Source organism: Anolis sagrei, chromosome 4 (genome assembly GCF_037176765.1).
Source record: "Anolis sagrei isolate rAnoSag1 chromosome 4, rAnoSag1.mat, whole genome shotgun sequence".
In the NCBI taxonomy this organism is placed as follows: domain Eukaryota; kingdom Metazoa; phylum Chordata; class Lepidosauria; order Squamata; family Dactyloidae; genus Anolis; species Anolis sagrei.
In genome coordinates, this window is record NC_090024.1 from 170,637,320 (window position 1) to 170,662,283 (window position 24,964).

Here is a 24,964-nt window from a genome sequence, read left to right on the forward strand (position 1 = left end):
TGCACAGGGTATGGGACTGGTTGTTATTCACTATCCTGCCAATTTGATTATGCAGCTGAAGTGATCCACAACTACCGACCTCATCAAATGGTTGCAGGAACTGGTCAGTTTTGTAGAGGGATGTAGGGAACCTGCCACCCCATTTCCCACATCACTTGGCTCCAGCCAAGGGCAATCAGATGTGGGGAAGCATGAGTGTGCATTATATGTGCAGCTCCCCCCCCCCCAAGGTTTCTATAGCAATACAGGAGCAGTGGCATGTGCCGGTTTCACCCTCCTTCACCCACGGGCATCATCTGATGGGAGCCAGCTGGATCCATAGATGACCTGGGCTAAAATCGGCACATGCTGCCGATTAAGTAAGCAACTTCTCTCCGCTGCAGTCAGGCTGTTCCAGTCTCCTCCACCAGCAACCTTCGGAGCCAACTGGGTTAACTCCGGTTCTGGATCAGCTTACAGGTCTGGATCGATAGCAAATTCTAGTCATCTGCTAGTTCTTCAGTGACTACAGGGCCCATAACCTTTTGTCAGAGTATTGAAGCTTTGCCAGCAGAAGGATTGCTAGATCAACAGACACTGTGTTCAAATATCAGGACTCTGCAAGCTTTTAGTTACAACAGAAAACTAAGTTTACTAAGTACACCTATACATGTCTATTCACAGCAAGCTTCAGACAGGAGCTACTAGGCACAAACAGTCTCTCAACATCTGCTTATCTGACTTCTGGCTGAGACCAGATCCTCCCTTTTCTTCCCAGCCAGAGAACATGTTATCTCATTTCTGTCGAGGTTACAGTTTCACAGCCTCAGCACTGTGTTTTCTTATACACAATAGAACAGAATAGAGTCCATCTTGAAATACATCTTAATCCATCTTGAGTTACATAGAAACACATTGAAAAACACACATACATATCTAAATAATCCTGACACCCAACTCATTACAACAGATTGCAACCTTTTGCTGGTCAATATGCTTGATGTGGATTTATGGGCTTTACTGGAGAATTAGATTTTAATGCCCTCATAGGTAGAGTAAATGAAATATGCATACCTGCTTTTTCCATTTTGTCTTTGTTAATCACAAGGATGTATTCAAAGACACCTCCCATGGTTCCAGATGTCATGAAATGGGTGCCGTAAGTATTAATAAAATTAGCATACATTCCATAGTTGTATTGATCTGGAAGCTCCATCAGAACCTGAAGCATGTCTTCATCTAGAAATATATTGTCTCGTCTCATCTTGAAACGGGCTGTTTGTACCTTGGTAAGAGCTCGCAGAAATACCAAATTCTGCAAACAAAAATAATCCTGCTTTTTGTTCCATTGTGCCAAAGCAAACCTGTATATTTCTGAGCAATCTAGGTTACTTCATCAGGATGCACTTAGAGCAGCATACTGGATTGAAATGTCAGACAAACCTGACCACCAACACATCATCCTTTGTGACTATTCACTGGGCTTCACAGCTATAATTTTGTGCTATTTTAGGACATTTCCTTTAGGATGGTCTCATGGAAAAGAAGACAGACACACCCCACCCCACCCTTTTTTAAAAATGTCACAGGGTCAATGAACATATGGGAACTGGGCTGGGAAACCGACATGATATGACATCAATCATCTGAAGTCCATCCATCATAAAAACCTAGATGAGAAACCTACCTCGGTATAGATTGTATGCCGTAGACAAATAGTCACACACACCCCAAAATGTGCCTGTCATTAACAAATTACTCATTGGTTCAACAAAAAAACCAAACATGTATCGCTATTAAACCCATACACATGTACAAACACATATCATCTCCCCCCCCCCCCAAGACAATTGTTGTTGCAGAACAATTACTTATGTCCCATCATCCTATTCTCAGGAGTGCTCATTGGAGGGAAGGATATTAGAGGCAAAGATAAAATACTTTGGCCACATCAGGAGAAGACAGGAAAGCTGGGAGAAGACAATTATGCTGGGGAAAATGGAAGGAAAAAGAAAGAGGGGGCAATGAAGGGCAAGATGGATGGATGGTATCCTTGAAGTGACTGGCTTGACTCTGAAGGAGCTGGGCATGGTGATGCAGGGAGCTTTGGCATGGGTGGTCCATGAGGTCAAAAACAGAAGCGCCTGAATGAATAAACACTTATATCTAATGTCACTATAAAAGAGGATGTGCTGGTATGGCACTCATTGTTTTGCATAATAATTCAATTTCATTTCCACCATGATCCTACTGTTTGCTTCAATGTAATACAGAAAACAAACAGAATTTCTAATCACCACAAATGTGCAATTACATGAACTAATTAAGCTATGATTATTATTGAATCAATGGGGAAATGTGGGCAAGAGAAATAGAACCAATTCCATTTTGGAGTGAACTGAGTGTTCAACAAAAATAAGAATATGAATTGAGAACAGTGTCTTTTTTCATTACCTTTGAGGCATAGTCTGTAGTATTTCTGAGGGTTCCCTTTCCACGTGATAAGCGAAACCCTAATTCCAAACTAAGAGCAGGATCTACAGGCCCTATGCCAACGGTTAAACCAGCATTCCAAGACGAGTCCCGTTTAATTGCATTCAGTAAGTCCTTGGCATTATCAAAATACTCTGTAGAAAAACCAGAATCAGCATGTGCCTGAAATAAAAGGGGAGCAAATTACAATGAGCATTTCACATTTGTTGGCATTAGAGACACGGGACCCTTTCCTACACCAAAAGTGAGGAAACACAAACAGAAAACTGTGTTTCTTTTCATCTTGAGATAACATCTCTCTAATAATCTCTATGTATTCCAGAGTGGTTCTGTGTTGTAGCCTCAAATGTCAGGTCACTTTGTGATTACAAATGATGCTGAGTTTTGTAAAATTTGGAGTGAAGACTAAAAAGCCATTCTGTGGTCAACTTCCAGTGGATCACTGGTACAAAACACACCCAGGTAACACATTTGTACCAATGAAAGTAACAAAAATATTACAGTTACATTGAAAAGGGAGTCAGGCTATTCCACTTCATATTATAGCTGTAATATAACTTATTTGTGGCCTAGTTGTTGCAAAATGAAATTAATCACAAGTAATGTATTCTTTGTTAGAAATCATTTCCAGGTTCTGAGTTGACCATATATTAAAAGGGTACAACTGACACATACAAATGTCAACCCTAGCACCATTTGGGAGCCAGAGACCCTACAGTCAAGATTTTGGAGGCCCTGAAGCCTGAAAATCAATAGATGTCTGAAATAGTTTGGAATTGGGGTTTGAGTCCCCCCTCGGGGGTTGAGAAGGATGGGATAGAAATATTTGAAATAATAAATAAATAAATAAATAAATAAAACCAGTATCATTTGGTTCTTGTGGGTTTTTTCGGGCTATAGAGCCATGTTGTAGAGGCATTTCTCCTGACGTTTCGCCTGCATCTATGGCAAGCATCATTTGTTTTAGACATTTGCCACATCAATAGACAATTCTTCAAGAACTCTACAGTTCATGCATTGACACCAGCAATATGCAAAGCTTGTAATCTTGGAGCCAAAAGTGCTAAAGTGCTAAAGACAATAAAATGTTCTTTCAAGGCTGCTCAGTTTATAGTTGAGAATTTGGGCAACGCCCAAATAACTCCTCCTTAAACCCCCTCTCCAGCATACCCCCCAAAATTCCCCTTCCCAAAATCAACCACAGCTTATAAATACTTACTAGAAATTGATAGAAGTGAACATTGTATGGCTTTCGAAAATATTTCTCATCATCCCCATAGTACAGTTTATCACACACAGGATCATACTTCTCTTCTCGCCATTCTCCATTATAGACAGATTCACATTGGCCCCCATAGTATGTAGGATCATACACTATGTCAGCTCCTTCTTGTGTAAGGATATTGTAACTTTAATAAAGAGACACATGAACAGGCATGTAAATAAGGTCAGCTGCTTTTGTGAAATATGCAATCAGCCTCTCAGCTTTCCAAAAATGGTTTTTCTTAGGGAAATTCTGCAAGTCAGCAGAAATCAACACCTCAAGAGATGAATGCTGTGGGATTAATGTAAAACTTTATTTTATGCAAAAGAGAAGGACTTTTTAGTTAGATCAAAATGGGAATATACTGTCTCTATTACCCCAAACCGAAATACATTAAAAGGCATGTAATCTTTTAAGGTTGATCAAATTCTTTCTCAGGAAGATCATTAGGAAACACAGTCTTCTGGAGAGAAGAATGCAGAGTATTTTACTATTTGCTATCCCCACTTCCCCACCAAAAGAGATAATAAGCTGGGTTTCTTTCTGGAAATGCTTAAAGGTGGGGGCTCATAAGGCTCTCTTTGATGACAAATCTGCATCCTTTACTCACTTAGCTAGGACTAATCCTAACAGAATCCAATAGAAATTTTGTTTGTGTGTACTTAAACATTTCATCAGGTTTTTTTGGTCAAGAAAAACCCAGTGATTCTGTTACTTTCTTCCTCTGAAATGTAGCCTACAGCACATGATATTTTACTGTTTAGGATATATAGAGAACATGTATAGCCTTAAATGTCAGGTCACTTTGTGATTACAAATGATGTTGAGTTTTGTAAAATTTGGAGTGAAGACTAAAAAGCCATTCTGATTTGGAAAATTGTTGTTGGAAGAACTTGAGCTATTCTTCAGATCTGCAAATGCAATGTTCATTATATTAGAGTATCTTTATTTATTTTAAGGAAATGTCATGGTAAGAGGCAAATATAAATTAATTCTGCTTTTTAAAATATTTCCAAAGGGAGAACATCCTTTTGTGTTTTGGTGTAATCTAAAATCATTTGAATTTGACAGTTTTCATTCATTTCTGGTGCAACCCCATGCACACTTACCTAGGAATAAATTACACTGAGGATTTACTTTTGAATAAATATACAGTTGCTACCTTAAGGCTCCTAAACTGCCATGTTAAACCTTAAAACAAAAGAGCCACCATGACAGTAAGGTCTGCACTAGAGTAATACTTTTATTGAGTCAACAAAGAAACCTTAATATTGATGAAAACTTTTCATATCTAATTAGTCAAAATGTTTCAGAAAGTATTATGTTGGAAAGCAGAAAAGAGTTGTCCTTAGAGCTCTGCTGTTCACATGGACCACTGACAGGTAATGAAGAAGGAAGGATCTGCAGAGACTCCAAAAGAGCTGTGTACTGATCTTATGGTATTAAATTTCACCTGGAGTAGCCCCGAAGCATACTAGGAGTAGGAAAAGACAGAAAAGTTAGTTTTGAAAATACAAACTTCTTAGATAAACTATATCCTGGGTGAAGTTTATGGTTTTCTTTATCAGTGGAAAACAGAGTAACTAGGCAGCATTTATACTGAAAAGGCTAGGGATAATTTTAGATGCTGGATTTGATAAGGAAAGTCAATAGAAGCCAACTTGGGTATCTTTACCTAGAGCAGTGGTTCTCAACCTATGAGTCCCCAGATGTTTTGGCCTTCAGCTCTCCAAAATCCTAATAGCTGGTAAACTGGCTGGGATTTTTGGTAGGTGTAGGCAAAAACACCTGGGGAGCCACAGATTGAGAACCACTGACCTAGAGGTTGGAGCAGATGAAACCTTAGAGAATGAAGTCTCAGTTTCAGACTTCTTTTTCCTGAGCAAACAAATTATATATTTAAGTGACCTCTAAGTCCTATAAACAGGTCACTACTTTTTGTGTGACTTTAAAATAATAACAAAATAAACTTCAACAGAGAACCTTAGACAGAAAAAAAATGAAATACACAGCTATAGGATGGATGGCACTTGGCGTGGAAATGGCACATGTGAAAGGGATCTAGTAGTCTTAGGATCTCTTCTCATGGGACATTTTGCTCTCTGTTGCTGCTTTTAATTGCAGCAAAGATGGGGCCTGCCATGTGCCATCATGCGATGCATGGTAGTCCCCTCCCACATTCTTCCCAAGGTGGAGGTGAAGCGCCGAAGGGTGCTTTCTCCTCCACTATGGGGAGGAAAGTGAAGTTGGAGTAGCACCAATGGAGCTACCCACACTTTCCTCCCCTTTTACCCATGTGAAGGCAGAAAGGGCGGCAGGGTAATGCTTATTGCCATCCTTTCTGCCATCTGATGAGGGGAGGGAAAGGGTGCCAAAGCACCCATCAAAACATTAGGAAGAACTTCATGCTACTAAAACCTGTTCAGCAGTGGAATACACTGCCTTGGAGTGTGGTTGAGTCTCCTTTTCTGGAGGTTTTAAATCCAAGGTTGGATTGTCACCAGTCTGGAGTGCTTTGATTGTGCTTTTCCTGCATAACAGGGAGTTAGATTGAATGGCCCTTGTGGTTTCTTCCAACTCTATGACTATATGATTCACTTGGTCCTAAAAACATCATTTCAAATGCTACTTCTAGTGTACTTTTAAATGGATCACCATAAATACCAGGATTAGGGATGTGATTCTTCACTGTTTCCTCTCAAATGTAGCAACAAGTAATTTCAGTAATTTTCTTCCCACTATGAAAAAGTCTTTGGAAATCACAGTTTCAAAGATTGTTTGCAATTTTGGACTTATTGAGTGCAACATTTGTCTGTGATTGTTTTATGCAGATAACAGCATGTTTTGTATGGAAAACAATGTTTCAGGGGGTTGAACTCAATGGCCCATGTGGTCTCTTCCAAGTCTATGATTCTATGATTCTAAGTCCTGAACTGTTAAGAGTATCATCAGTCCAGGATTTTCTTTCCTTTAAGGGTTCTCACCACACAAAAACATGTTCCTGAACCATTTTAAAAATTATTTTCAATTATTCTTTCCATTCCTAGCCTGGATTGACTAGAAGTGAAGTCTTCAGCCAATGTATGAACTATGGTGGTGTAGAAGTAAGGGAGATGGTGTAGTGGCAGAAGAAAGGTAGACGTGGGGTTAAATTAGGCAAAACCGCCTCTGGCAGGTGATTACAATGCATTCCCAGGTTTTAAGTTTCTCGGGAGCTGAGCAGCTGGTTTATCTTCTAATGGTGACAGCTTTCCTGCCACCACCTTGTTTTTGTTTGTTTGTTTTTCTTTGGGTTTTTTTTTTTTGCGACATACTGTTTGAAAAATTACTTACAGTGACCAAACTGAGGCTATTGTACTATATCATGAGGAGAGATAAATCATTGGAAAGGATAACACTGCTTAGTAGAAAGTAGCAAGAAAAGAAAAAAACTGTCCTACAAATAAATTGATTAAAAAAAAGGAAGCCGACATGATCTGCAAGAAGATGTCCAGGGCTCATGGAGGACTTTTCTTCATTGCTTTTATTGCTAATTTCCATCCAGTCCACTTTGATTTATGAAAACCTTATGAATGAAACATCTCCAAGTCAATACAGTCACCATAAGTTGAAGCCAACTTGACAGAAAAGAACAACAATAGCAAGACTCTTAAGCCAGTGTGATCCACCAGCAGGATCTCAGTCTTAGAGTCAAATCTCCCCCCCTTTCAAATATAGTACAACTCCTTGTTCATTAATTCAACATTCATTGTATCACTTACCCATGGTTCATTATCAAATTCACCTCAGCCTGTGAAGTATTTATGGGCTTTTCTGCGTCCTCAAAAGTGATTCTATGGTATGCTTCTGGCTCAAATGTATTCAAAATATAGGGTTCACCATTATCTACAATTTCAGTTATCCTTGGGGGGCCTTAGAAACATATCCGTCATTGATATAGGGGGTACTGTACTTGTATGTCACTGCAACCTGTGTGTTATCCTCAACATTAAATGATTTATATTTGCATTGCTGTACTCGGTTAAAATTATTGTAAAAAAGCATAATTTGTTAGTTATTTTAGAGGAGTTACAAAATGTAATATGAGCCTTTCTATGTCTTGGATATAATAATGGTCTTCATGTTTTGTTTTGTTTTTTAAAAAAACCCATCCTTTTAAGTCTAAGTATAATTAGAAAAATCAGATCATCTTCTTACAAACTTTTGTCACAAAGAATGTATTATTTGAAACAACCTTACGATTATACACTTGAAGAATCTGTGTACATCCAGAAATGCTTTCATTTGTTTTTGTTTTTTGTTTTTGGGGTTTTTTGTTTGGTTTTGGCTTTCTTATTGTTGGTGCCAACTCCATAGAGAGAAAATTGATATGAATGAGGGGAAGGTAACTCATCTGTTGTGGTATTCATGCAATTCTCCTGCTTCTACCATTTGATTAAGATTCTGTAAACATTGTCCATATTAGCCTAGTTTGGCAACCAGAAAGGAATGATATTCCTCATGTTTAAGCCCAAAGAATCAGGCTATGAGGGAGATATATGTAACTCACCCTTGTGCTAGTCTTCTAACACCGGGGATTGGGTCCATGTCATCACAGAATGTTTCAGCATCTTCACAATCAGTCTCATCTGACCCATCCCTACAATCTGGTTCTCCATTGCATACAAGATGGCGTTTAATGCAGCGACCTATGGTGAAGGTGTTGATTACTTTTTTGGTATTTATTTCTAGGTTCTAATGAGATAAGGTCTAATGAAGTCAGGTGAAAGTTAATAGTGCTTTAAACAAATCCATACAGACAATTTGAGACAGATTTTCCATATTGTTGCTCTGGTTGTGCTTTTATCATCTTTAGAGAGAGAGAGAGGTATTTATGGAGGTAATTCTAAGAGGAATATCTTGATGACAAAAGTGTCTTACTGTATATAGTGTGACAGTACTTTTGCTCTTCGGGTGTTGCACATAGGTATTGTATACAAAGTGATGAACCATGTCTTTCTCTGCCTCCATCCCCCATAAAAACCTAACATATGCTTTTAATTGAAGCCTTTTAAAGTGCTAGGGAAAACCAAACAACACTTCTGTAGCAATATGACTACAGAAGAAAGCTCAGAGCTTAATGGATCTTGTTCTGTAACTTGTTCACTCTGCCTGTCAGGGATCTTCACCTGGACCCTGGCTGATGGTCAAGCAGTTCATTTAGTTGCCAAGCATCAATCAGCATGCAATAAATATTAACCTCTCTGGGAAGTGTGTAGAAAAGGTTGGGACAACACTTCCCTTTCCCAATCAAACAAGAACAGCATGAACAAACTTTTGAAGGATCTACTTGAACGGTGGATTTTCAGGAAGAGTTCTTCAGACACATCTGATAGCACACCCCGATGTCATTTTCCTAAACCAATGTACACAAAAAGATCCCAGCCCTTTAAAAAAATGTTGGCACCAATAGGAGAGGAAGCATTTGGGTTCTGGTTAAATGGCAAATTGTTTTGGGAAACAGTGTCATGTCTCATTATCCAAATGCCAAGGTCAAAAAACCTTACGTCTTATCTCTTCAGATACTAGTGGTCTACAAATCTGTAGAATAGAATGCAAATGTATTGTTCAAATTGTGTCCACAAAGTTCGTTGCAAGGGTTCTGAAATGTTGTCTTTTGACTGCTACTGCAGTACAACTGGAAAACCTTTATTTGGGCAACCTTTCAGATCTAAATAATGGATTATGAATATATTATCTGCCTATTCCCGTCAAGTTCACTTTGTCAACACTGCCACAATCCGTTATGATCCATGTGTATTGTCTTAAAGGCAGTAATTGACCTAAAAGTCGCTGCTTCTATGTTTTGGGGAAACAAAGCCCATCAACATACAGAATAGTTCAGCATCATGAATTTCCAAAAAGTGTTTGGAGAAGTTTACTTCAGTATCATTTCTACAGTAGGAATACTCATCTTTCCACTTGGAAACAGTTTCCCATCTTCTCAGACTGAGTGTGTTAGTGTTCTGATGCAGAAAGTGTCCTTGAAAAAGGGTGAGAAATCTTTACCGGTGACTTCCATTCAAACTCAGATGTAAAAGCACACAATCAATAATGTTCCTGTACTCCCCAAGGGTAACAAAGAAGCTACTCGGTACTAAAGTTTTTCCGTATCTGTAATGCAGGGTCAGCTTATGTGAGTCTGACCCTCATAAACAATAAAGTGAAATTTATTTCACTTTTTACTTTTGAAAGTATTATATTGCTTAACAAAAGGAATTTTGTCAAGATGTTGTACAGTAAAGCCATACTTAAAAAAACACACACACACACACAATGTGAAATGCCCATGCTATTAATAAATAAAACAGAGCTGTGTCTGTTATTTTTTATTACACAAAAGTAACTTTGAGGACCCTGGATCCAGATCAGAACTGCAGTCTGAGGGAAAAGACATTTAATACTTCCCTGCTGTTGGATGTTACCTCCTACAAACCCATGATTAGGGATTTGAGAAATTATAACTAACAAACATCTGAAGAGCCAAAGTTGGAAACCACTAATCTAATGCAAGTATGTACTCTTTATTTTGATCACCTTGGAGCAAAGGTTAAAGCAAATTCAATGGGGTAATGTGCCCAAAGAATACATTAAGACCCCATAAATTGCATACATTGCTCTCTACATGAGGCTGCCTTTGAAAACTTCTCAGAAGCTCCAATTAGTCCAGCGGTCGGTGGTGAGGTTGTTAACTGGAGCTTCGTACAGGGAGTGTACCACTCCTCTGTTGCGCCAGCTCCACTGGCTGCCAATTAGCTTCCAGGCACAATTCAAAGTGCTGGTTTTAACCTTTAAAGTCTTGAATGGTTCTGGCCCAGATTATCTCGCTGAATCTCCTGCTATGAACAATCACAAAGCTTAAGATCATCAGGAGAGGCCCTGCTCTCGATCCCACCACTCTCGCAAACGCGGTTGGTGGGGACTAGAAACAGGGCCTTCTCAGCAGTGGTCCCCCGTCTGTGGAACTCTCTCCCTAAGGGCATCAGGTTGGCCACCTCCCTCCTGTCCTTTAGAAGACAACTGAAGACCTAGCTCTGGGGCCAGGCATTCGATTAGAGGCCAATGGCAACAGGAAAAGGAACTTTGGATTTTGCGATATGGATTCTCCTCGCTCAGCTTGGTTTTTTCTGGCACATTAATCTATTAATTTATTGTTAAATTTTACTGATGATGTACAATGTTTTAAAATGATTTTATTGTGAACTGTAATTTTTATAGCATTTATGCTGTTAGCATCCTCTGATGGTCATGTGGGGCCATGCTGAGTCCCCCTTGTGGGGAGAAGGGCACGATATAAATAGATGAAATAAATAAATAAATAAATAAATAAATACAGATTCAAGGTTTGACTTACTTATGCCCAGGGGAAATTGTGTCTCCAGGAATTTGCTAGGTCCTCCAGGCAATTCTATGGACTGCTTCACCCAGAAGTTAACAGAGTTGTGTTGGAAGAGCTAGTAAATTCCTAAATGATACATTTCTGGGAATCTTCAGGACCCCTAACACAACTCAATGGTCTTCTGAAATCAGGACTCAAGTAATTTAGTGGTTCAGGTAACCATGGTCCAGCTGGAAACAAAGCCCTTACAGATACAGGGCTTTTACTGTACTCTTTTTCAAAAATCGAATTCAAGAATGGCTATCCTGCTTTGTACAATGTAGCCTCATTTCACTTATTTCTCATGAAGTAGACGTGTCAATGTGCTCAAATTTCTGATCAAGACATTTTGTAACTTGAAACACAGTCTAAATGGTCTCTTCCCCAGTTCAAATCAATGCCTTATGAAGTTTTGTAGCAGGACCTGCCTGCCCCTATACTTTTCCCTTAAACGTTGAAGAGGCATTCCTTTCTTGAGCTTTGAAGAGGTTTGTTTGGGCTCCAATGCGGTTTCCCCTTGGACCATTACTAAACCATACACTTAATTTGCCAAAATATGGAACTGGTCCTCCAATAAGGAATCTCACACATGTGAACAAAGTGTTCCCTTGTTCTTAAACTTCTAGAGGACCCCAAGCACTTGAATTTACAATTGAATGCAGGATTTGTATCCAGGATTTTTCCTCCCATATTCATTTTATTCATTCTTGAATATCTAAAGAGAGTTACAGCAACATATTTTGGTTTTGTTGTACAAAGCGCCCTTCCTATGGGTGATACTCTACTGTAAGAGCTTGATGGTGTAGTGTATCTATAATGGAGTCATACTCACCACTGTCTTTACACTTAAAATCACTGCCACAATTTTGACTCATAGTACATGTTCCTGTTGGCTCACATGCCACTTTCTCCCAAAGACTGCCAATGCACATGTTCCCTTCATATTTGGATGGTTGCAGCAAAGTTCTGTATCTGTACTAAAACATCCATTTGGGGGGGAGGGGGGCGGGATTACAATGTATCATGAATTATACATCTATACTGATAAAACATTGAATTAAAAATTAAGACGCCACAAAACATATCTATACAATAATTTAACCTAGTAAGAGGAAACATTAATTATTTAGGCATTAAAACTGTAAAACAAATTAAGCCTTTATCAAAAGAGTAAAAATTACTTAAAGTGCAGCTTGAAGCATGCTGTGATGAAATGTGGGGGTTGAAATTTTAGTTATGTAGCAGTAGCAAAACTACAATGAAGGTTAGTCTATATCCCGTCTAGACTACTGCAACGCTCCCTACGTGGGGTTACATCCCGTCTAGACTACTGCAACACTCTCTACGTGGGGTTGCCTTTGAAGACGGCTCGGAAGCTCCAGCTAGTCCAACGCTCGGCAGCCATGATACTAACAGGAGCGGAGCGCAGGGAGCATACAACTCCTCTGCTGCACCAGCTCCACTGGCTGCCGATTTGCTACCGGGCTCAATTCAAAGTGCTGCCGTTGGCCTATAAAGCCCTAAACGGTTCTGGCCCAAGTTACCTATCCGAATGTATCTCTGCCTATCAGCCCGCCAGGACCCTAAGATCTTCTGGGGAGGCCCTGCTCTCTATCCCGCCTGCTTCACAGGTGCGGCTGCCGGGGACGAGAGACAGGGCCTTTTCTGTGGTGGCCCCCTGGCTGTGGAACGCCCTTCCTATGGAGGTAAGATCAGCCCCCTCGCTAATGGTGTTCCGAAGAAGATTAAAACTTGGATGTTTGAACGGGCATTCGGTTAAACAATGCAATGAATGTGATGATTACAGGAATGGAAATTTGGATGACGGATTGGATCACGACTCTAGTTATGAGATGCATTGTGTTGTCTATTGTTGTGTCAATATTGTATATTATGCTTTTATGGTTTTAAATTGTATATCGTTGATTGATTCTTATCCTTGTTGTAAACCGTGTTGAGTCGCCTGTTGGGCTGAGAAACTGCGGTATACAAGTAAAGTAAATAAATAAATAAATAGTCTACAGCAGGGGTCCTCAAACTTTTTAAACGGGGGGGGGGGGGGGCAGATTACTGTCCCTCAGACCATTGGAGGGCCGGACTATAGTTTCTTTAAAAAACGATGACCAAATTCTTATGCACTGTCTTATTTTGCTACTGTTATGAATCGCAATGTAAATATCTGATATGCAGGATGTATTTTTATTGTTACAATCTGAATCTAAAGCATAGTGATTAATCACAAAAACAATATGTAATTATACATTGTGAAATATTTATTTCTAATTACAAATAAATGAAATTTTGATTTCAAGCATGTCACAGCATGTCACAGCAGGAAATCCATGAATATGTTTACTGATCAGCCGATCAGCCAAACTAACAGCAGTGTGGACTCAGATAAGGCAGGGCGATTCCACACTGCCATATAACTCAGAATATCAAAGCAGAAAATCCCACAATATGTGCTTTGAATTGGATTATATGGCAGTGTGGACTCAGATATCCCAGGGCCATTCCACACAGCCATGTAACTCAGAATATAAAGCGGAAAATCCCACAATATGTGCTTTGAATTCACCTGAAGAAGGAGGAGGAGGAGAAGCAGCAGCAGCCGCCTTGCCGTCATCGTCTCCACCTTCTTCTTCGAGCCGCTTTGTGAGCAGCAGCAGCAGCAGCCGCCGCCGCCCTCCTCACCGTTGGCAAGTTGAAGCGGGAGGGGGCCAGCCTCCTCCTCCTCCGCCGCCTCTTCCTCCTCTGCCGAGGCTCCGCGCCCTCTGCGCCCTGCAGCCGCCGGCGTGCTTGTCCGCCCTGTCCCTCAGCAGCTCGTGGCTCCCAGGTCAGGCCGCAAGGGCCGGATAAATGCCCTTGGCCTTAGTTTGAGGACCCCTGGTCTACAGCAATCATTCTCAAACTGTGCTCCTCCAGGTGTTTTGGATGTCAGCTCCCAGAAATCCCAGCTAGTTCACCATCTGTTAGGAATTATGGCAAAACATTTCCAAAACATTTGGAGGAGCACAGTTTAAGAAACACTAGTCTACAAGACTTTTTCAAGTCCTTCAGAATATTTAAACACCTTAAAGAGAAAGTAGCTACTTAATAATTGGCCCATTACTGGAACACTTTGATACTGCCTTTATGGATACAAATCTCTTAAAGACACAATGGCCTCCTTCATTCCTTTCAGAGAATTGGGCAAGTCTGTCTGTATATTCACATTGCTCATATGCCTGTAATCCAGCAGAGTTCTCATAATATTCTTAAACTGGATTTATGGTTTGTTTTATGGATGAACCTATAAACCACAATTCAAGTTGGACAAGTATCCAGTAGATGTCTAATGCATGCAGGTGAGGACTGCACTGGTGTAACTACTGTGGGAGTGTTGTGAAAGTGGTGACCAATACATCCTTGTACAAGAGACACACATACACATAGTACACTTCCATAATACCATTAAGATCTTGGCCTTAAAGTTTAGGCTCAGAGATTTCAATGGGTTTAAGAGAAGTAACCTATACTTGTCTTCCATTGCTGGCACAATCATTCTCTCTGATGCACATGTCTACCCTTGTTGAAGGAAGAAATTAAGAATACAAAAAGTTTACAGCCTTACTTTTTTGTCTTGACAAGGAAAGCATTCAGTCCATTCTGACCACCGGCTTAGCTGACAGCTAATTGGTACAGGTGCTCCAGATTGCCTTCTAAGTCTAAAAAATAATCAGAAATAACTTTTCCATAGAGCATACTCGGTATTTCAATAATACAATCGGCCAGTGTAGAGAATCCGTCAGAAAGATTCATGGTTCAACATGGTGTACAGCAATTTCCTTTGTGTGGAATTGTGGTGCTTTCATTGGAATACTACTTTCCTTTGATTGGGTAGTTCCATCTCAGAGCAGATTTGGGGAGGGACTTAATCCATATGTTTCTTGATAAAAAAATAAAGTTTATTTAAATTTAAAATGCTTATTAAATAAATAACCTCTGAGTGAGGTTATTTAGAAATAGCTGCTGAACACACAGTGAAGATGTAGAAGGAAGGATAGGAACACAACAAGAAGTCTAGCCACATTCAATCAAGCATTTATTCAGCCACTACAACCAAATCCAGAAATATTGAAAACAAGCTGATGCAATGTGTCAAAACGAAATGTGATAAACCTGTTGATTTTCTTGTTTCTAGTTCTGTGAAAACCACTGGATCTGAACAGGAGAAGTTTCATTAAGCGTTTATAGAAGACAGGTATCTAATTGTCTGGAAATTCTCAATACTTTCTAGGTGAAGAGAGTGCTGGAACTAGAAACTAAGAGGGTGGGCTTAGCTTCCTCCCCTTTTATCATATTGTTTTAGCATGCTTCTTAAATGGCTAAATGGAGCTTATTAGGAGTACACTCTGCAATTTTTGTTATATATGTTTTAATCGTATTCTTTTTTTTATTAGTATTTGTATTACATTTCCATTCCATTTCATTTCAAAATATCCTATCTATAATTCATGTATCTATTTCTTCTCATTTCCCTCATTGTGCTCCCCATCTCTGGAGCCCTTCTTTTCTTCATAGTCCCACCAGAAATTCATTTCTTCTGATGAGGGTTGCTTCCCATCTTCTTTTCTCAATTTTCTCCAATATTTTTCCCAAAGTTGTTATTTTTTTCCCATAATTCCTTATACCATTCTTCTGTCTTAATTTCTACCCCTCCTCCTTTCCAGTGTTTATGCTATTAATAGCCTTGTTGCTGTTAACAACATAATTATCAAATTCTTTTCATTTTCTTTCCAATCATCTGTATGGTATGAAGATAGCAATATAATTGCCGGATTTCTATTAATTTTTTTATTCATAATGCTTTCTATCTCTATTATAACTTTTCACCCTGTTCAAAAAAATGTTGGAGGGTTGCCAAGAAATGGGAATGTATATTCACATGTGGTGGCAATGTAAATAAGAACAGAGGTTCTGGGGAGAAGTTATACACTGCAATTCTAAGGTACAGTAAGGATCTTTGTAAATGATGGAGTGAAAATATATAGGTCAGAGGTAAGACCCGGCATTCCATAACTTCATATGACCACAATACATGCAACCATTATGTGAAGGGTGGTGCAGGTATTTGCTTATGTTTGGCCCCATCATAAAGAGCTTGGTGTGGATAAATGCCAGCAGCTATGTTGGTAGTGAAGGTTCCATCAACTGGAAAGCCATCCTTCTTTGTATAATTTCACAAAGTAAATTTGCATTTATCAATTGAGACATGGCATTACTTCAGGCAATTCAGCACTTTCAAGATTTTATGAACAGTAGAACATGTCAGTTTTCAGATGTTAATGGCCAACAACTACCCAAAAACATCTGCAGGGTTAAACATCCACCAGCCCTGTTTTATTGTTTTCCAAAAATATGGTGAGCTAGAGATCCACACAATTGGTTGAGTAATGAACACTTGTGTAAATCAAAATCTTACCCAGTGCAAGACTATATTCACTTTAGATAGGATGAGTGAAAGTGCGATGACATGACATGCCTCTTTCAAAAGTGGCGTGATAAATACATATTTTTAAAAATATATATTTGAAAGGTTGCTGAAAGAGCATGGACCACAAACAGAGCAAGATGTGAGCCTGATAGTCAAGCTGAGAATCTAAATGAAGTTTGTGAACAGTGGTTTGAGTAGAGATTTCCTCAGGGACAGAAAGCACTTTGTAATATCTATTCAGCCAAGAACACCAGGTCAAGCTGTGCTTTTTTCAATGATTCAACAGTATTGAACACATTTTTCTGCTCTTCAAGTTTGCAGTTACTTGGTTTTTTTTTTTTACTTTTCTTTCTCCACTAAAAATGAAAATTAAAAAATTACATCCCATGATTACTAAGCATATTCATTCAGTTATTTTTGGTCTTGGAGGGGGAGGAGGTTACCCTACAACCCCTCAGTCTTAAAAGTTGCCTTTCTCAGCACATCTAAGGAATCCTCCAAGATTACTGATACTTCTGTTTTGTGCAAACAGTGCCATTTTGGTTACCTAAGCTAACACTACTTATCTTTGAACACTGTAAATAGAGGGAATGATAAGGATTGGAAGTCTAAAATAAATGCTCTTGTTCTACTTTGGAAACTGAATACATCAACACTTTTACAAAGTTTGCCATACTCTTCCTTTCCTGGTGAAGTAGGGATTTGGCAAAGTGTAGCCTGCGTGGCCCCTAAGCTGTCTTTTTGTAGTCTCAATGCCTCCAGTTTCCCCAGTGTCCTCTTCCAACCTACAATAATATATTAATTTCTATTCCTCCTCTGTACTTTGTTTCATCAAGTCCACTCCTATTCCTCAAAACAAAACACAGAGTGGAAGGTGAATCATTTTTGCTTTATTCATTGCTCAGGGGAATGAACAATAATGTTAGCAATTTTCTTCCTACTAGAATAAAGTTTCCAAAAACTATGTCTCTTTTGAAGAATATTCACAGCTTGAGACATATTATATACAAAATTCATATGTAATATTATTGTGTGAAAAAAATCTGAGTAGGAAACATCATTTTCTGCACAGCACATGCTGTAATTGGGGACTGATTATGCAGGGGATCTCCACAGAATGAAGAATTTCAATTTGGCTTCTTAGAATTTGCTAACTCTTGAGAAATGCACTCTTGACCTTTTTTCTCAATATTTTAATATATTTTCCATCCCTGTGCTAAAGAAAATAGAAGGGTTAGCTAGCTTTCAGAAGCCAGTAAATATGGTTACAGTTGCCCGGGTGACTGTATGACAGAAACCTTGTACCTTTAATATTTAACTGCTCTTGGAAAAAGAGCATAAAGTTTGAGGCTTCTCTATTGCCCCACCACTCTCTAGCAGAAACCAAAGCGCTATGTGGGGGTGGGGAGTAGAGCAACTAAAATTTGAGTCGAGAGGCCAGAAAAAAGATTTTAGGTAGCTCCACCTGATGAATCTTTATGCTACATCTTCCTTTTCTGAGATCCATTTACTAAAAGTACAGGGGTCATGTCTTGTATTGACCTCCTTATGAGTCAGACCATTTGTCATGTGGATATATTTTCCATTGCAACTTCTTGTTTTTGTGTGCCTTTGAATCATTTCCAACTTGTGGCAATGGAAAGACAACCATATCATGGGGTTTCCTGGGACTAAGAGTGTCCAGATCTCCCATAGTCACTCAGTAGGCTTTGATGGTCAAATAAGGAATCTAATCCTGAGCTCTGGAGTTGTAGTCCAATGCTCAAATAACTATACCATGCTAACTCTCACCCAACACAACCACCACTGCCTTAAGAGAAAGCATTTGCATATTTGTAATAGAGATCACTACATGTGAATAGATTTCTGCATATCAGTTGTCTATCTGTGGGTCTATGAGGTATATAAATAAATATGAATTTGACTGTAAGCAATGTCATGGAAGGATGGAAGAAAAGTCGTCTCAATGGTGTTAGGGAAAGGAGCAGTTAAACAACCTGAAGCAGGGTGGAAAGATGCCAAAAATCAGAAGGTTATAATCAAATCTAGTTTTTGGCTTCCCTCTCAGCACCCAAGTGCCAAGATAATGCCATTTCTGAGTGCACAAGCATCGCATTACAATAGCAAAATAGAATTAAACAACATTAATTCCCATTTAGAAAATACTTTGGGACATGTAGGTGAGATTAACAACTATGTACACACCTGGCTTTCTGTTTCAAGAAGTGAATTGAATCTTTACCATTTGCCCTACCTGAAATCAAAACTAATTCCTAACAGCAGGCTGTGATGGGATTAATGATCATGAAAGCGATATTGCTTCCCTTTCTACATACTCAGTTTAACTGGGAAAAACCCAAAATATAAACATTATTTAAATGAAATGTACATAGATGGCCATTCATCACAATACCGGTGTGTTGTGTACAATGAGTTTTGCTTAATATGCAGCTACTGGTGGACTTCATTAGAGGCTTTTATGGAGAGGTTAAATGAATATAATTCAGGCTTGTTTTTGCTATGGACAGGAAGCTAGGCTAAATTCTATTCTTATTCTATGGATCTAAATACCCTAAGGCTTTAAAATAGGTTTTATGAAACAACTTTACTTTGGCGATAGAAAACCATGCAACACAACTGTGACTATACAATTAAGATAACCAGTGTTTCACCATTTGGTTCACATCAAGATATGTCTTGTCAATATGAAAGAAAATCAGTTTAGTGAAGCCAGAGGGAAAGAGGAAAATTTAAAAAGTGTTCACAAAGAGAGTATGTTAGAGCTTTCTTAAAAAAAAAAAAAGATTTAAAGTGCAGAAATCCCATCTTTCTCAACATGTTTTTTTCCTGACTATCTAAATTCCGCATGTGTCAATTTAGACATTGCAAAATGTTTAAGGAGGGGTTTCATTTTTATGCGTTGATGTGTTTTACTTAGATTTTAAGTAGATTGTAAGATTGAAAGATCTGCCTGATACAAAAAGAGAACTACTCTGACTCTCAGCTAGTCAATTGTCTCAGGTGGTGGAGTACTGGGAATTGAAGATCTGCTACATCTTGCCCTACTCTAGTATGACCTGGCACTGCTCTCTGCAGCTGTCTCAATTTGGTTGCCAAAGGGAAATTCATCTGCAAGCATGGCCCACTTCTTGCCTGTTCAGGAATCAGGTACCTGAGCCAAAAAGAGGACACAGAAATAGTTGTGACAACAGCTACAGCCTTCACATCCCTGCTAACATCAGCAGCCAGCTGTATTGTATATGGTTGTCTCTTTGCACAATGAGTGGCTTGGTTGGAGTGGCAGGGATGACTTTGGAAGCTGCTCCTACATAGAAGACCAAAGGTCCTCACAATTGGAATGCAACTTGAGAAGAAGCCACAAGTAAAAAATGCACAGAAATTATTTGGGGAAAGTATCTGGGGAAATATATTTTGAAGGCCATAAATGTTTAGAAACCATGTCCTATTTGTTTATTTATTGGGAAAAGTTTATATAATACCATACCACATTGGCATTTAGAGCATAAATACGAGAAAAGAAGACACCAATTGAGATCACAAATACTGAAATAGCAACATGGAAAATAACCCAAATTGAACCTATATATATATATATATATATATATATATATATAATCCAGAAAGTTATACCGAGTTGGCAATTAAATCATGCCAGTTTGAGTACCTCTCAGAGAAGGGAAGTATTGGCCTAGCATCTAAATGTTTGTGCCCCTGGTAGCACAATGGATCAAACCCTTGTGCCAGCAGGTTCAAATCAGGGAGACCGGGTTAGCTCCAGCTCCCAATGTGGGGACATGAGATAAACTTCCCATAAGGATGATAAAACATTAAACCTCCGGGCGTCCCCTGGTTAACATCCTTGCAGATGGCCAATTCTCTCACACCAGAAGCAACTTGCAGTTTCACAAGTCATTCCTGACATGAAAAAACAATCTAAATGCTACTAATGAAGCTGCAATAATGTAGTTTTAAGAAACCCTAAACAGGGTCAGTAAATGACCCGGGGTCAGGCTGACGAAAACAGTGCATTTTTAGGTAAACCATGAAAAAAAAAAACACTTTTGTCAATAGGGTGGCAATACAATACTCATAAATGAATGAATGAAAGGCAGCATTTTCATTTTCATGTATATTTGTGTCACTTCAATTTGCTTGTGACCCCCATTAATTTTGCTGCATTTACTTAGTTAAAGGATACTCAGAGGTGCTATTGCCTTGCTCTGAAATAAAAGAACAGAAATCTGATACCAACAGTTCTATGTCCTATGCATTTTCTGTTTATTTCTGCAGAACAAATATTCAAAAGTCCTGAAGGAGGCTTTAGTTCTAAAAATATGGTGTTTTTTTCTTGAAGATATTCTCCAGATATTAGGATCTCTGTACCTAATAGGTCATATGTGTGCTTAGGCTTTCTCCAGAATACTCCCCAAAGCTACTGCCTCTCGCTGGTTAGTTGTCAATCCTGGAGTCTCAACTCCCAACTATCCAAAATGTCCTAAACCTGGCAGAAAAATCCAAGAGTCACAATCAGAAATGACATCTGATCGAGTTTTTCAGCCCACTGTGGGATGAAAATCTTCTAGAGCAGCCTATTCTGGTGTGAAAATTACCTCCTGCTCCTGCCAAGACTCTCTGTGGGCACATCTACACTGTAGAATTCATGCAACTTGACGCCACTTTAACTGCCATGGATCAGTGCTATGGATCTGTAGTTTGGTAAGGCAGCAACACTCTGTGGCAGAGAAGGCAAAAGACCTTGTAAAACTAAAATTCCCATGGATTATATAGTAGTTAAAGTGGTATCAAACTGCATTGATTCTACAATGTAAATGCACCCATTGTGGATAAAAATGTTCTCAAATTGCCTGTCAATTTATGATGACCCCATGAATTTCATAGGGCTGTCTAAAGCAAAAAGACACCAATATGGTTTTGCCAAGTCCTTCCTCTGAAATACAGTCCACAGCACCTAGTTAGTATTTATTGCAGCCTCCCATTCAAGTACTATCTAGGGCCAGCCCCTGTTTAGCTTCCAAAATCAGACAGGAACTAAAAGGAGGATGGAAAATGAATACAGCAAAATATATCTTTTCCCACTGAGAGGCATAACTAAGATTTGTATCCGACATATTCTATAATAAAACACACCCAGCTGAATAATTTGTTGATGGGAAAAGAGGAAGTGGTCGCCTCAGAAATCCTTGTTATTGTCGCATTTCTCACCAAGAGCTCTTAGCAAGCTCTGTCATTGTCACTTAACAACTATCAGTGAAGATGGCTGGCTGACAAGCGGAATGAAAACAACAAAGGCTCCTGTGGCACCTTAAAGACCAACAAATATATGGTGGCATGAGCCTTCAAAGGAGATAGCCCATTCTGTCAGATGACAAACCGACAGTTTTTCTTAAGAGACTGTGCAATTGGGTGGGAGGATGCGAAAACTACTGATAATTAGAAGAGAGATGAATTCATCCAAAGCTGCAGAAGAAAGAGTGCTAAATGAAAGGCTCAAATGCTCAAGAGAGGATTCTGTGGATACACATCAATGTTCAATAGATCAAATCATAGTGTCTCTATAGACAAACATCAGAATCCAACAGTCAGAGGCCCCCAAATATTTTTTATCTGTTCCTGGTGGAAGAAAGATGTGGTGTCAATATCCTTCAGCTTTCCAAAAAGTATTCAATAATTTCACCTTCACCTAGTTTTTAAATTTGCCTCTTCATTATCCTGCTTTGTTTGATAACTTCATCAAACATCAAAAAATCCGTTCATTATTTAGTTTCAGCGAGGATTACTAGAATAAGCCTCCATAATTAAATGTATCTTTTCTTCCCTCTGCCGCCTCTCCCTGCCTCATATGCCAATTATTACTGATACCGTGTTTTGATCTTTTCACATTATATTTCCTTTGGACAAGTTTGTAATTAGTGGCTGGTGAAAGGCTCAATAGAAGTTTCTTTTAAATTCTTTCTCTCTTGCTCAGTCTTTCTCTTGCTGTGTTAGTGTAAAATTTGAGCCAATAAGGTATTGAAAATCAAAGCTGCAAAAAATTAGAAACTGTATCTTATTTTATTGTTACTTTGTTCTCCCTGATTCCATTATCACAAAAATAATAAGGAACATCAACTCATTGTATGTTTAAACAACTTGGGTAACAGTTAAATATAAAATGATATAAAAGGTGAGAAGTGATAAATGGATTTTTGGAGGTAAAATAGTGCAAGTGAGCATTTAATCAAAATAGTATAATTACAAGGCTGCAAAACTGTGTTGAGGTACAGCACTATCATTGTGTTGGGATGGGGCCATTGTATAAATCATTTTCTGCTAGCTGCTTAAAGGTAATAGTACCCATATGCCTCATTCTCAAGTCTGAATTGATGCACTGAGCAGATAGACAGCAATTTCTATATGTAAGGCGGTATCTTAAATTACATGGAGATAGACTTACCTCTGCGAAGGCAATCCTGTTAGCTTACTGTGTGCTGCAGCTGTATCCTGACATGATAGTAGATAAGCTATCAAGACAACCATAGGCGAAAATATCTTACCCAGATGGAACCACATTTTCTTCTAGTGAAAACAAATGCCTTTCGATTTTGTGTTGGAAACCCTTTGGGTACCTGTTTTGGAGAGTGTACTTTCCTCCTCCAGTTTTTTTTTGTTTTGTGAAAAGTTTATCATACAATGAGTTGTGAATCATTGACAAAAGAGCTACTCTAGGCTTGGAAGGACATGACCCTTTGGAACAGATTCCCAAATACCGGGCTAGTGGACATCTGCTTTGTTTACATGATAAAGTCAACAAATTGTTATCAGTTTAACAGAATTGACATCGCCTTAATTTTAAAGCATAAAGGTTTCTTGATGGAAGTGTATTCTTTGGATTAACAAGAAGCTACAGATATGAAATACAAACTGAACATTTGGGGAAATAGGATGTTTTCCTAGAAATAAGACAGGCTCCATCCCTCCCCTCCGTTCATAAGAGCCTGAAGACCTGGTGGTTTAAACAAACCTTTGAGAATGACTAGTTCTAGCTCTGCCCCAGATACTGTATAAATTGGCCATATCTTTTTCTACCAATTACCCAGGTCACTTTCTTCAATTAGGCCCTGGAAATGTACAGCCATAGTTGTTGTTCATTCGTTCAGTCGTCTCCGACTCTTCGTGACCTCATGGACCAGCCCACGCCAGAGATCCCTGTCAGCCGTCACCACCCCCAGCTCCTTCAAGGTCAGTCCAGTCACTTCAAGGATGCCATCCATCCATCCATCCATCTTGCCCTTGGTCGGCCCCTCTTCCTTTTGCCTTCCACTTTCCCCAGCATAATTGTCTTCTCTAGGCTTTGCTGTATCCTCATGATGTGGCCAAAGTACTTCAACTTTGTCTCTAGTATCCTTCCCTCCAGTGAGCAGCCGGGCTTTATTTCCTGGAGGATGGACTGGTTGGATCTTCTTGCAGTCCAAGGCACTCTCAGAACTTTCCTCCAACACCACAGCTCAAAAGCATCGATCTTCCTTCGCTCAGCCTTCCCTAAGGTCCAGCTCTCACATCCGTAGGTTACTACAGGGAATACCATGGCTTTGACTAGGCGAATCTTTGTTGCCAGTCTGATGTCTCTACTCTTAACTATTTTATCGAGACTGGACATTGCTCTCCTCCTAAGAAGTAAGCGTCTACTGATTTCCTGGCCACAGTCTGCATCTGCAGTAATCTTTGCACCTAGAAATACAAAGTCTGTCACGGCCTCCACGATTTCTCCCTCTATTTTCCAGTTGTCAATCATTCTTGTTGCCATAATCTTGGTTTTTTTGATGTTTAGCTGCAACCCCGCTTTTGCACTTTCTTCTTTCACCTTGATTAGAAGGGTCCTCAGCTCGTCCTCGCTTTCGGTCATCAGAGTGGTGTCATCTGCATATCTGCCTTTTCTAAACCCAGCTTGAACATCTGGCAACTCTTACTCCATGTATTGCTGGAGTCTTCCTTGCAGGATCTTGAGCATTACCTTAGTGGCATGAGAAATAAGGGCCACTGTACAGAAGTTTGAGCAGTCTTTCGCATTTCCCTTTTTTGGTATGGGGATATAAGTTGATTTTTTCCAGTCTGATGGCCATTCTTGTGTTTTCCATATTTGCTGGCATATGGCACGCATCACCTTGACAGCATCATCTTTTAAGATTTTAAATAGTTCAGCTGGGATCCCATCGTCTCCTGCTGCCTTGTTGTTAGCAATGCTTCTTAAGGCCCATTCAACCTCACTCCTCAGGATGTCTGGTACAGCCATAGACTCTACCTAATTTCCTGGGCC

At 39.3% G+C, this 24,964-nt stretch overlaps 1 protein-coding gene across 3 annotated transcripts in view; it reads right to left on the minus strand.

Annotated features, from left to right (window-relative positions):
• C8A (complement C8 alpha chain) overlaps positions 1 to 23,393 on the minus strand; it is a 74,483-nt gene extending 51,090 nt beyond the window's left edge. For 2 of the 3 annotated variants that reach the window (XM_067467868.1, XM_060773579.2), the window contains exons 1-7: positions 23,205 to 23,393; positions 14,767 to 14,860; positions 11,986 to 12,130; positions 8,286 to 8,424; positions 3,692 to 3,881; positions 2,434 to 2,634; positions 1,054 to 1,294 (exon numbers count right to left, since the gene is read on the minus strand). In XM_067467868.1, the coding sequence (XP_067323969.1) occupies positions 1,054 to 1,294; positions 2,434 to 2,634; positions 3,692 to 3,881; positions 8,286 to 8,424; positions 11,986 to 12,130; positions 14,767 to 14,860; positions 23,205 to 23,356 (1,162 nt within the window). In that variant the 5' untranslated portion in view covers positions 23,357 to 23,393. Of the gene's footprint in view, positions 1 to 1,053; positions 1,295 to 2,433; positions 2,635 to 3,691; positions 3,882 to 8,285; positions 8,425 to 11,985; positions 12,131 to 14,766; positions 14,861 to 23,104 lie in introns of all 3 variants that reach the window. The other variant, XM_060773580.2, reaches the window with a different exon arrangement.
• Positions 23,394 to 24,964: the final 1,571 nt, after the last annotated feature.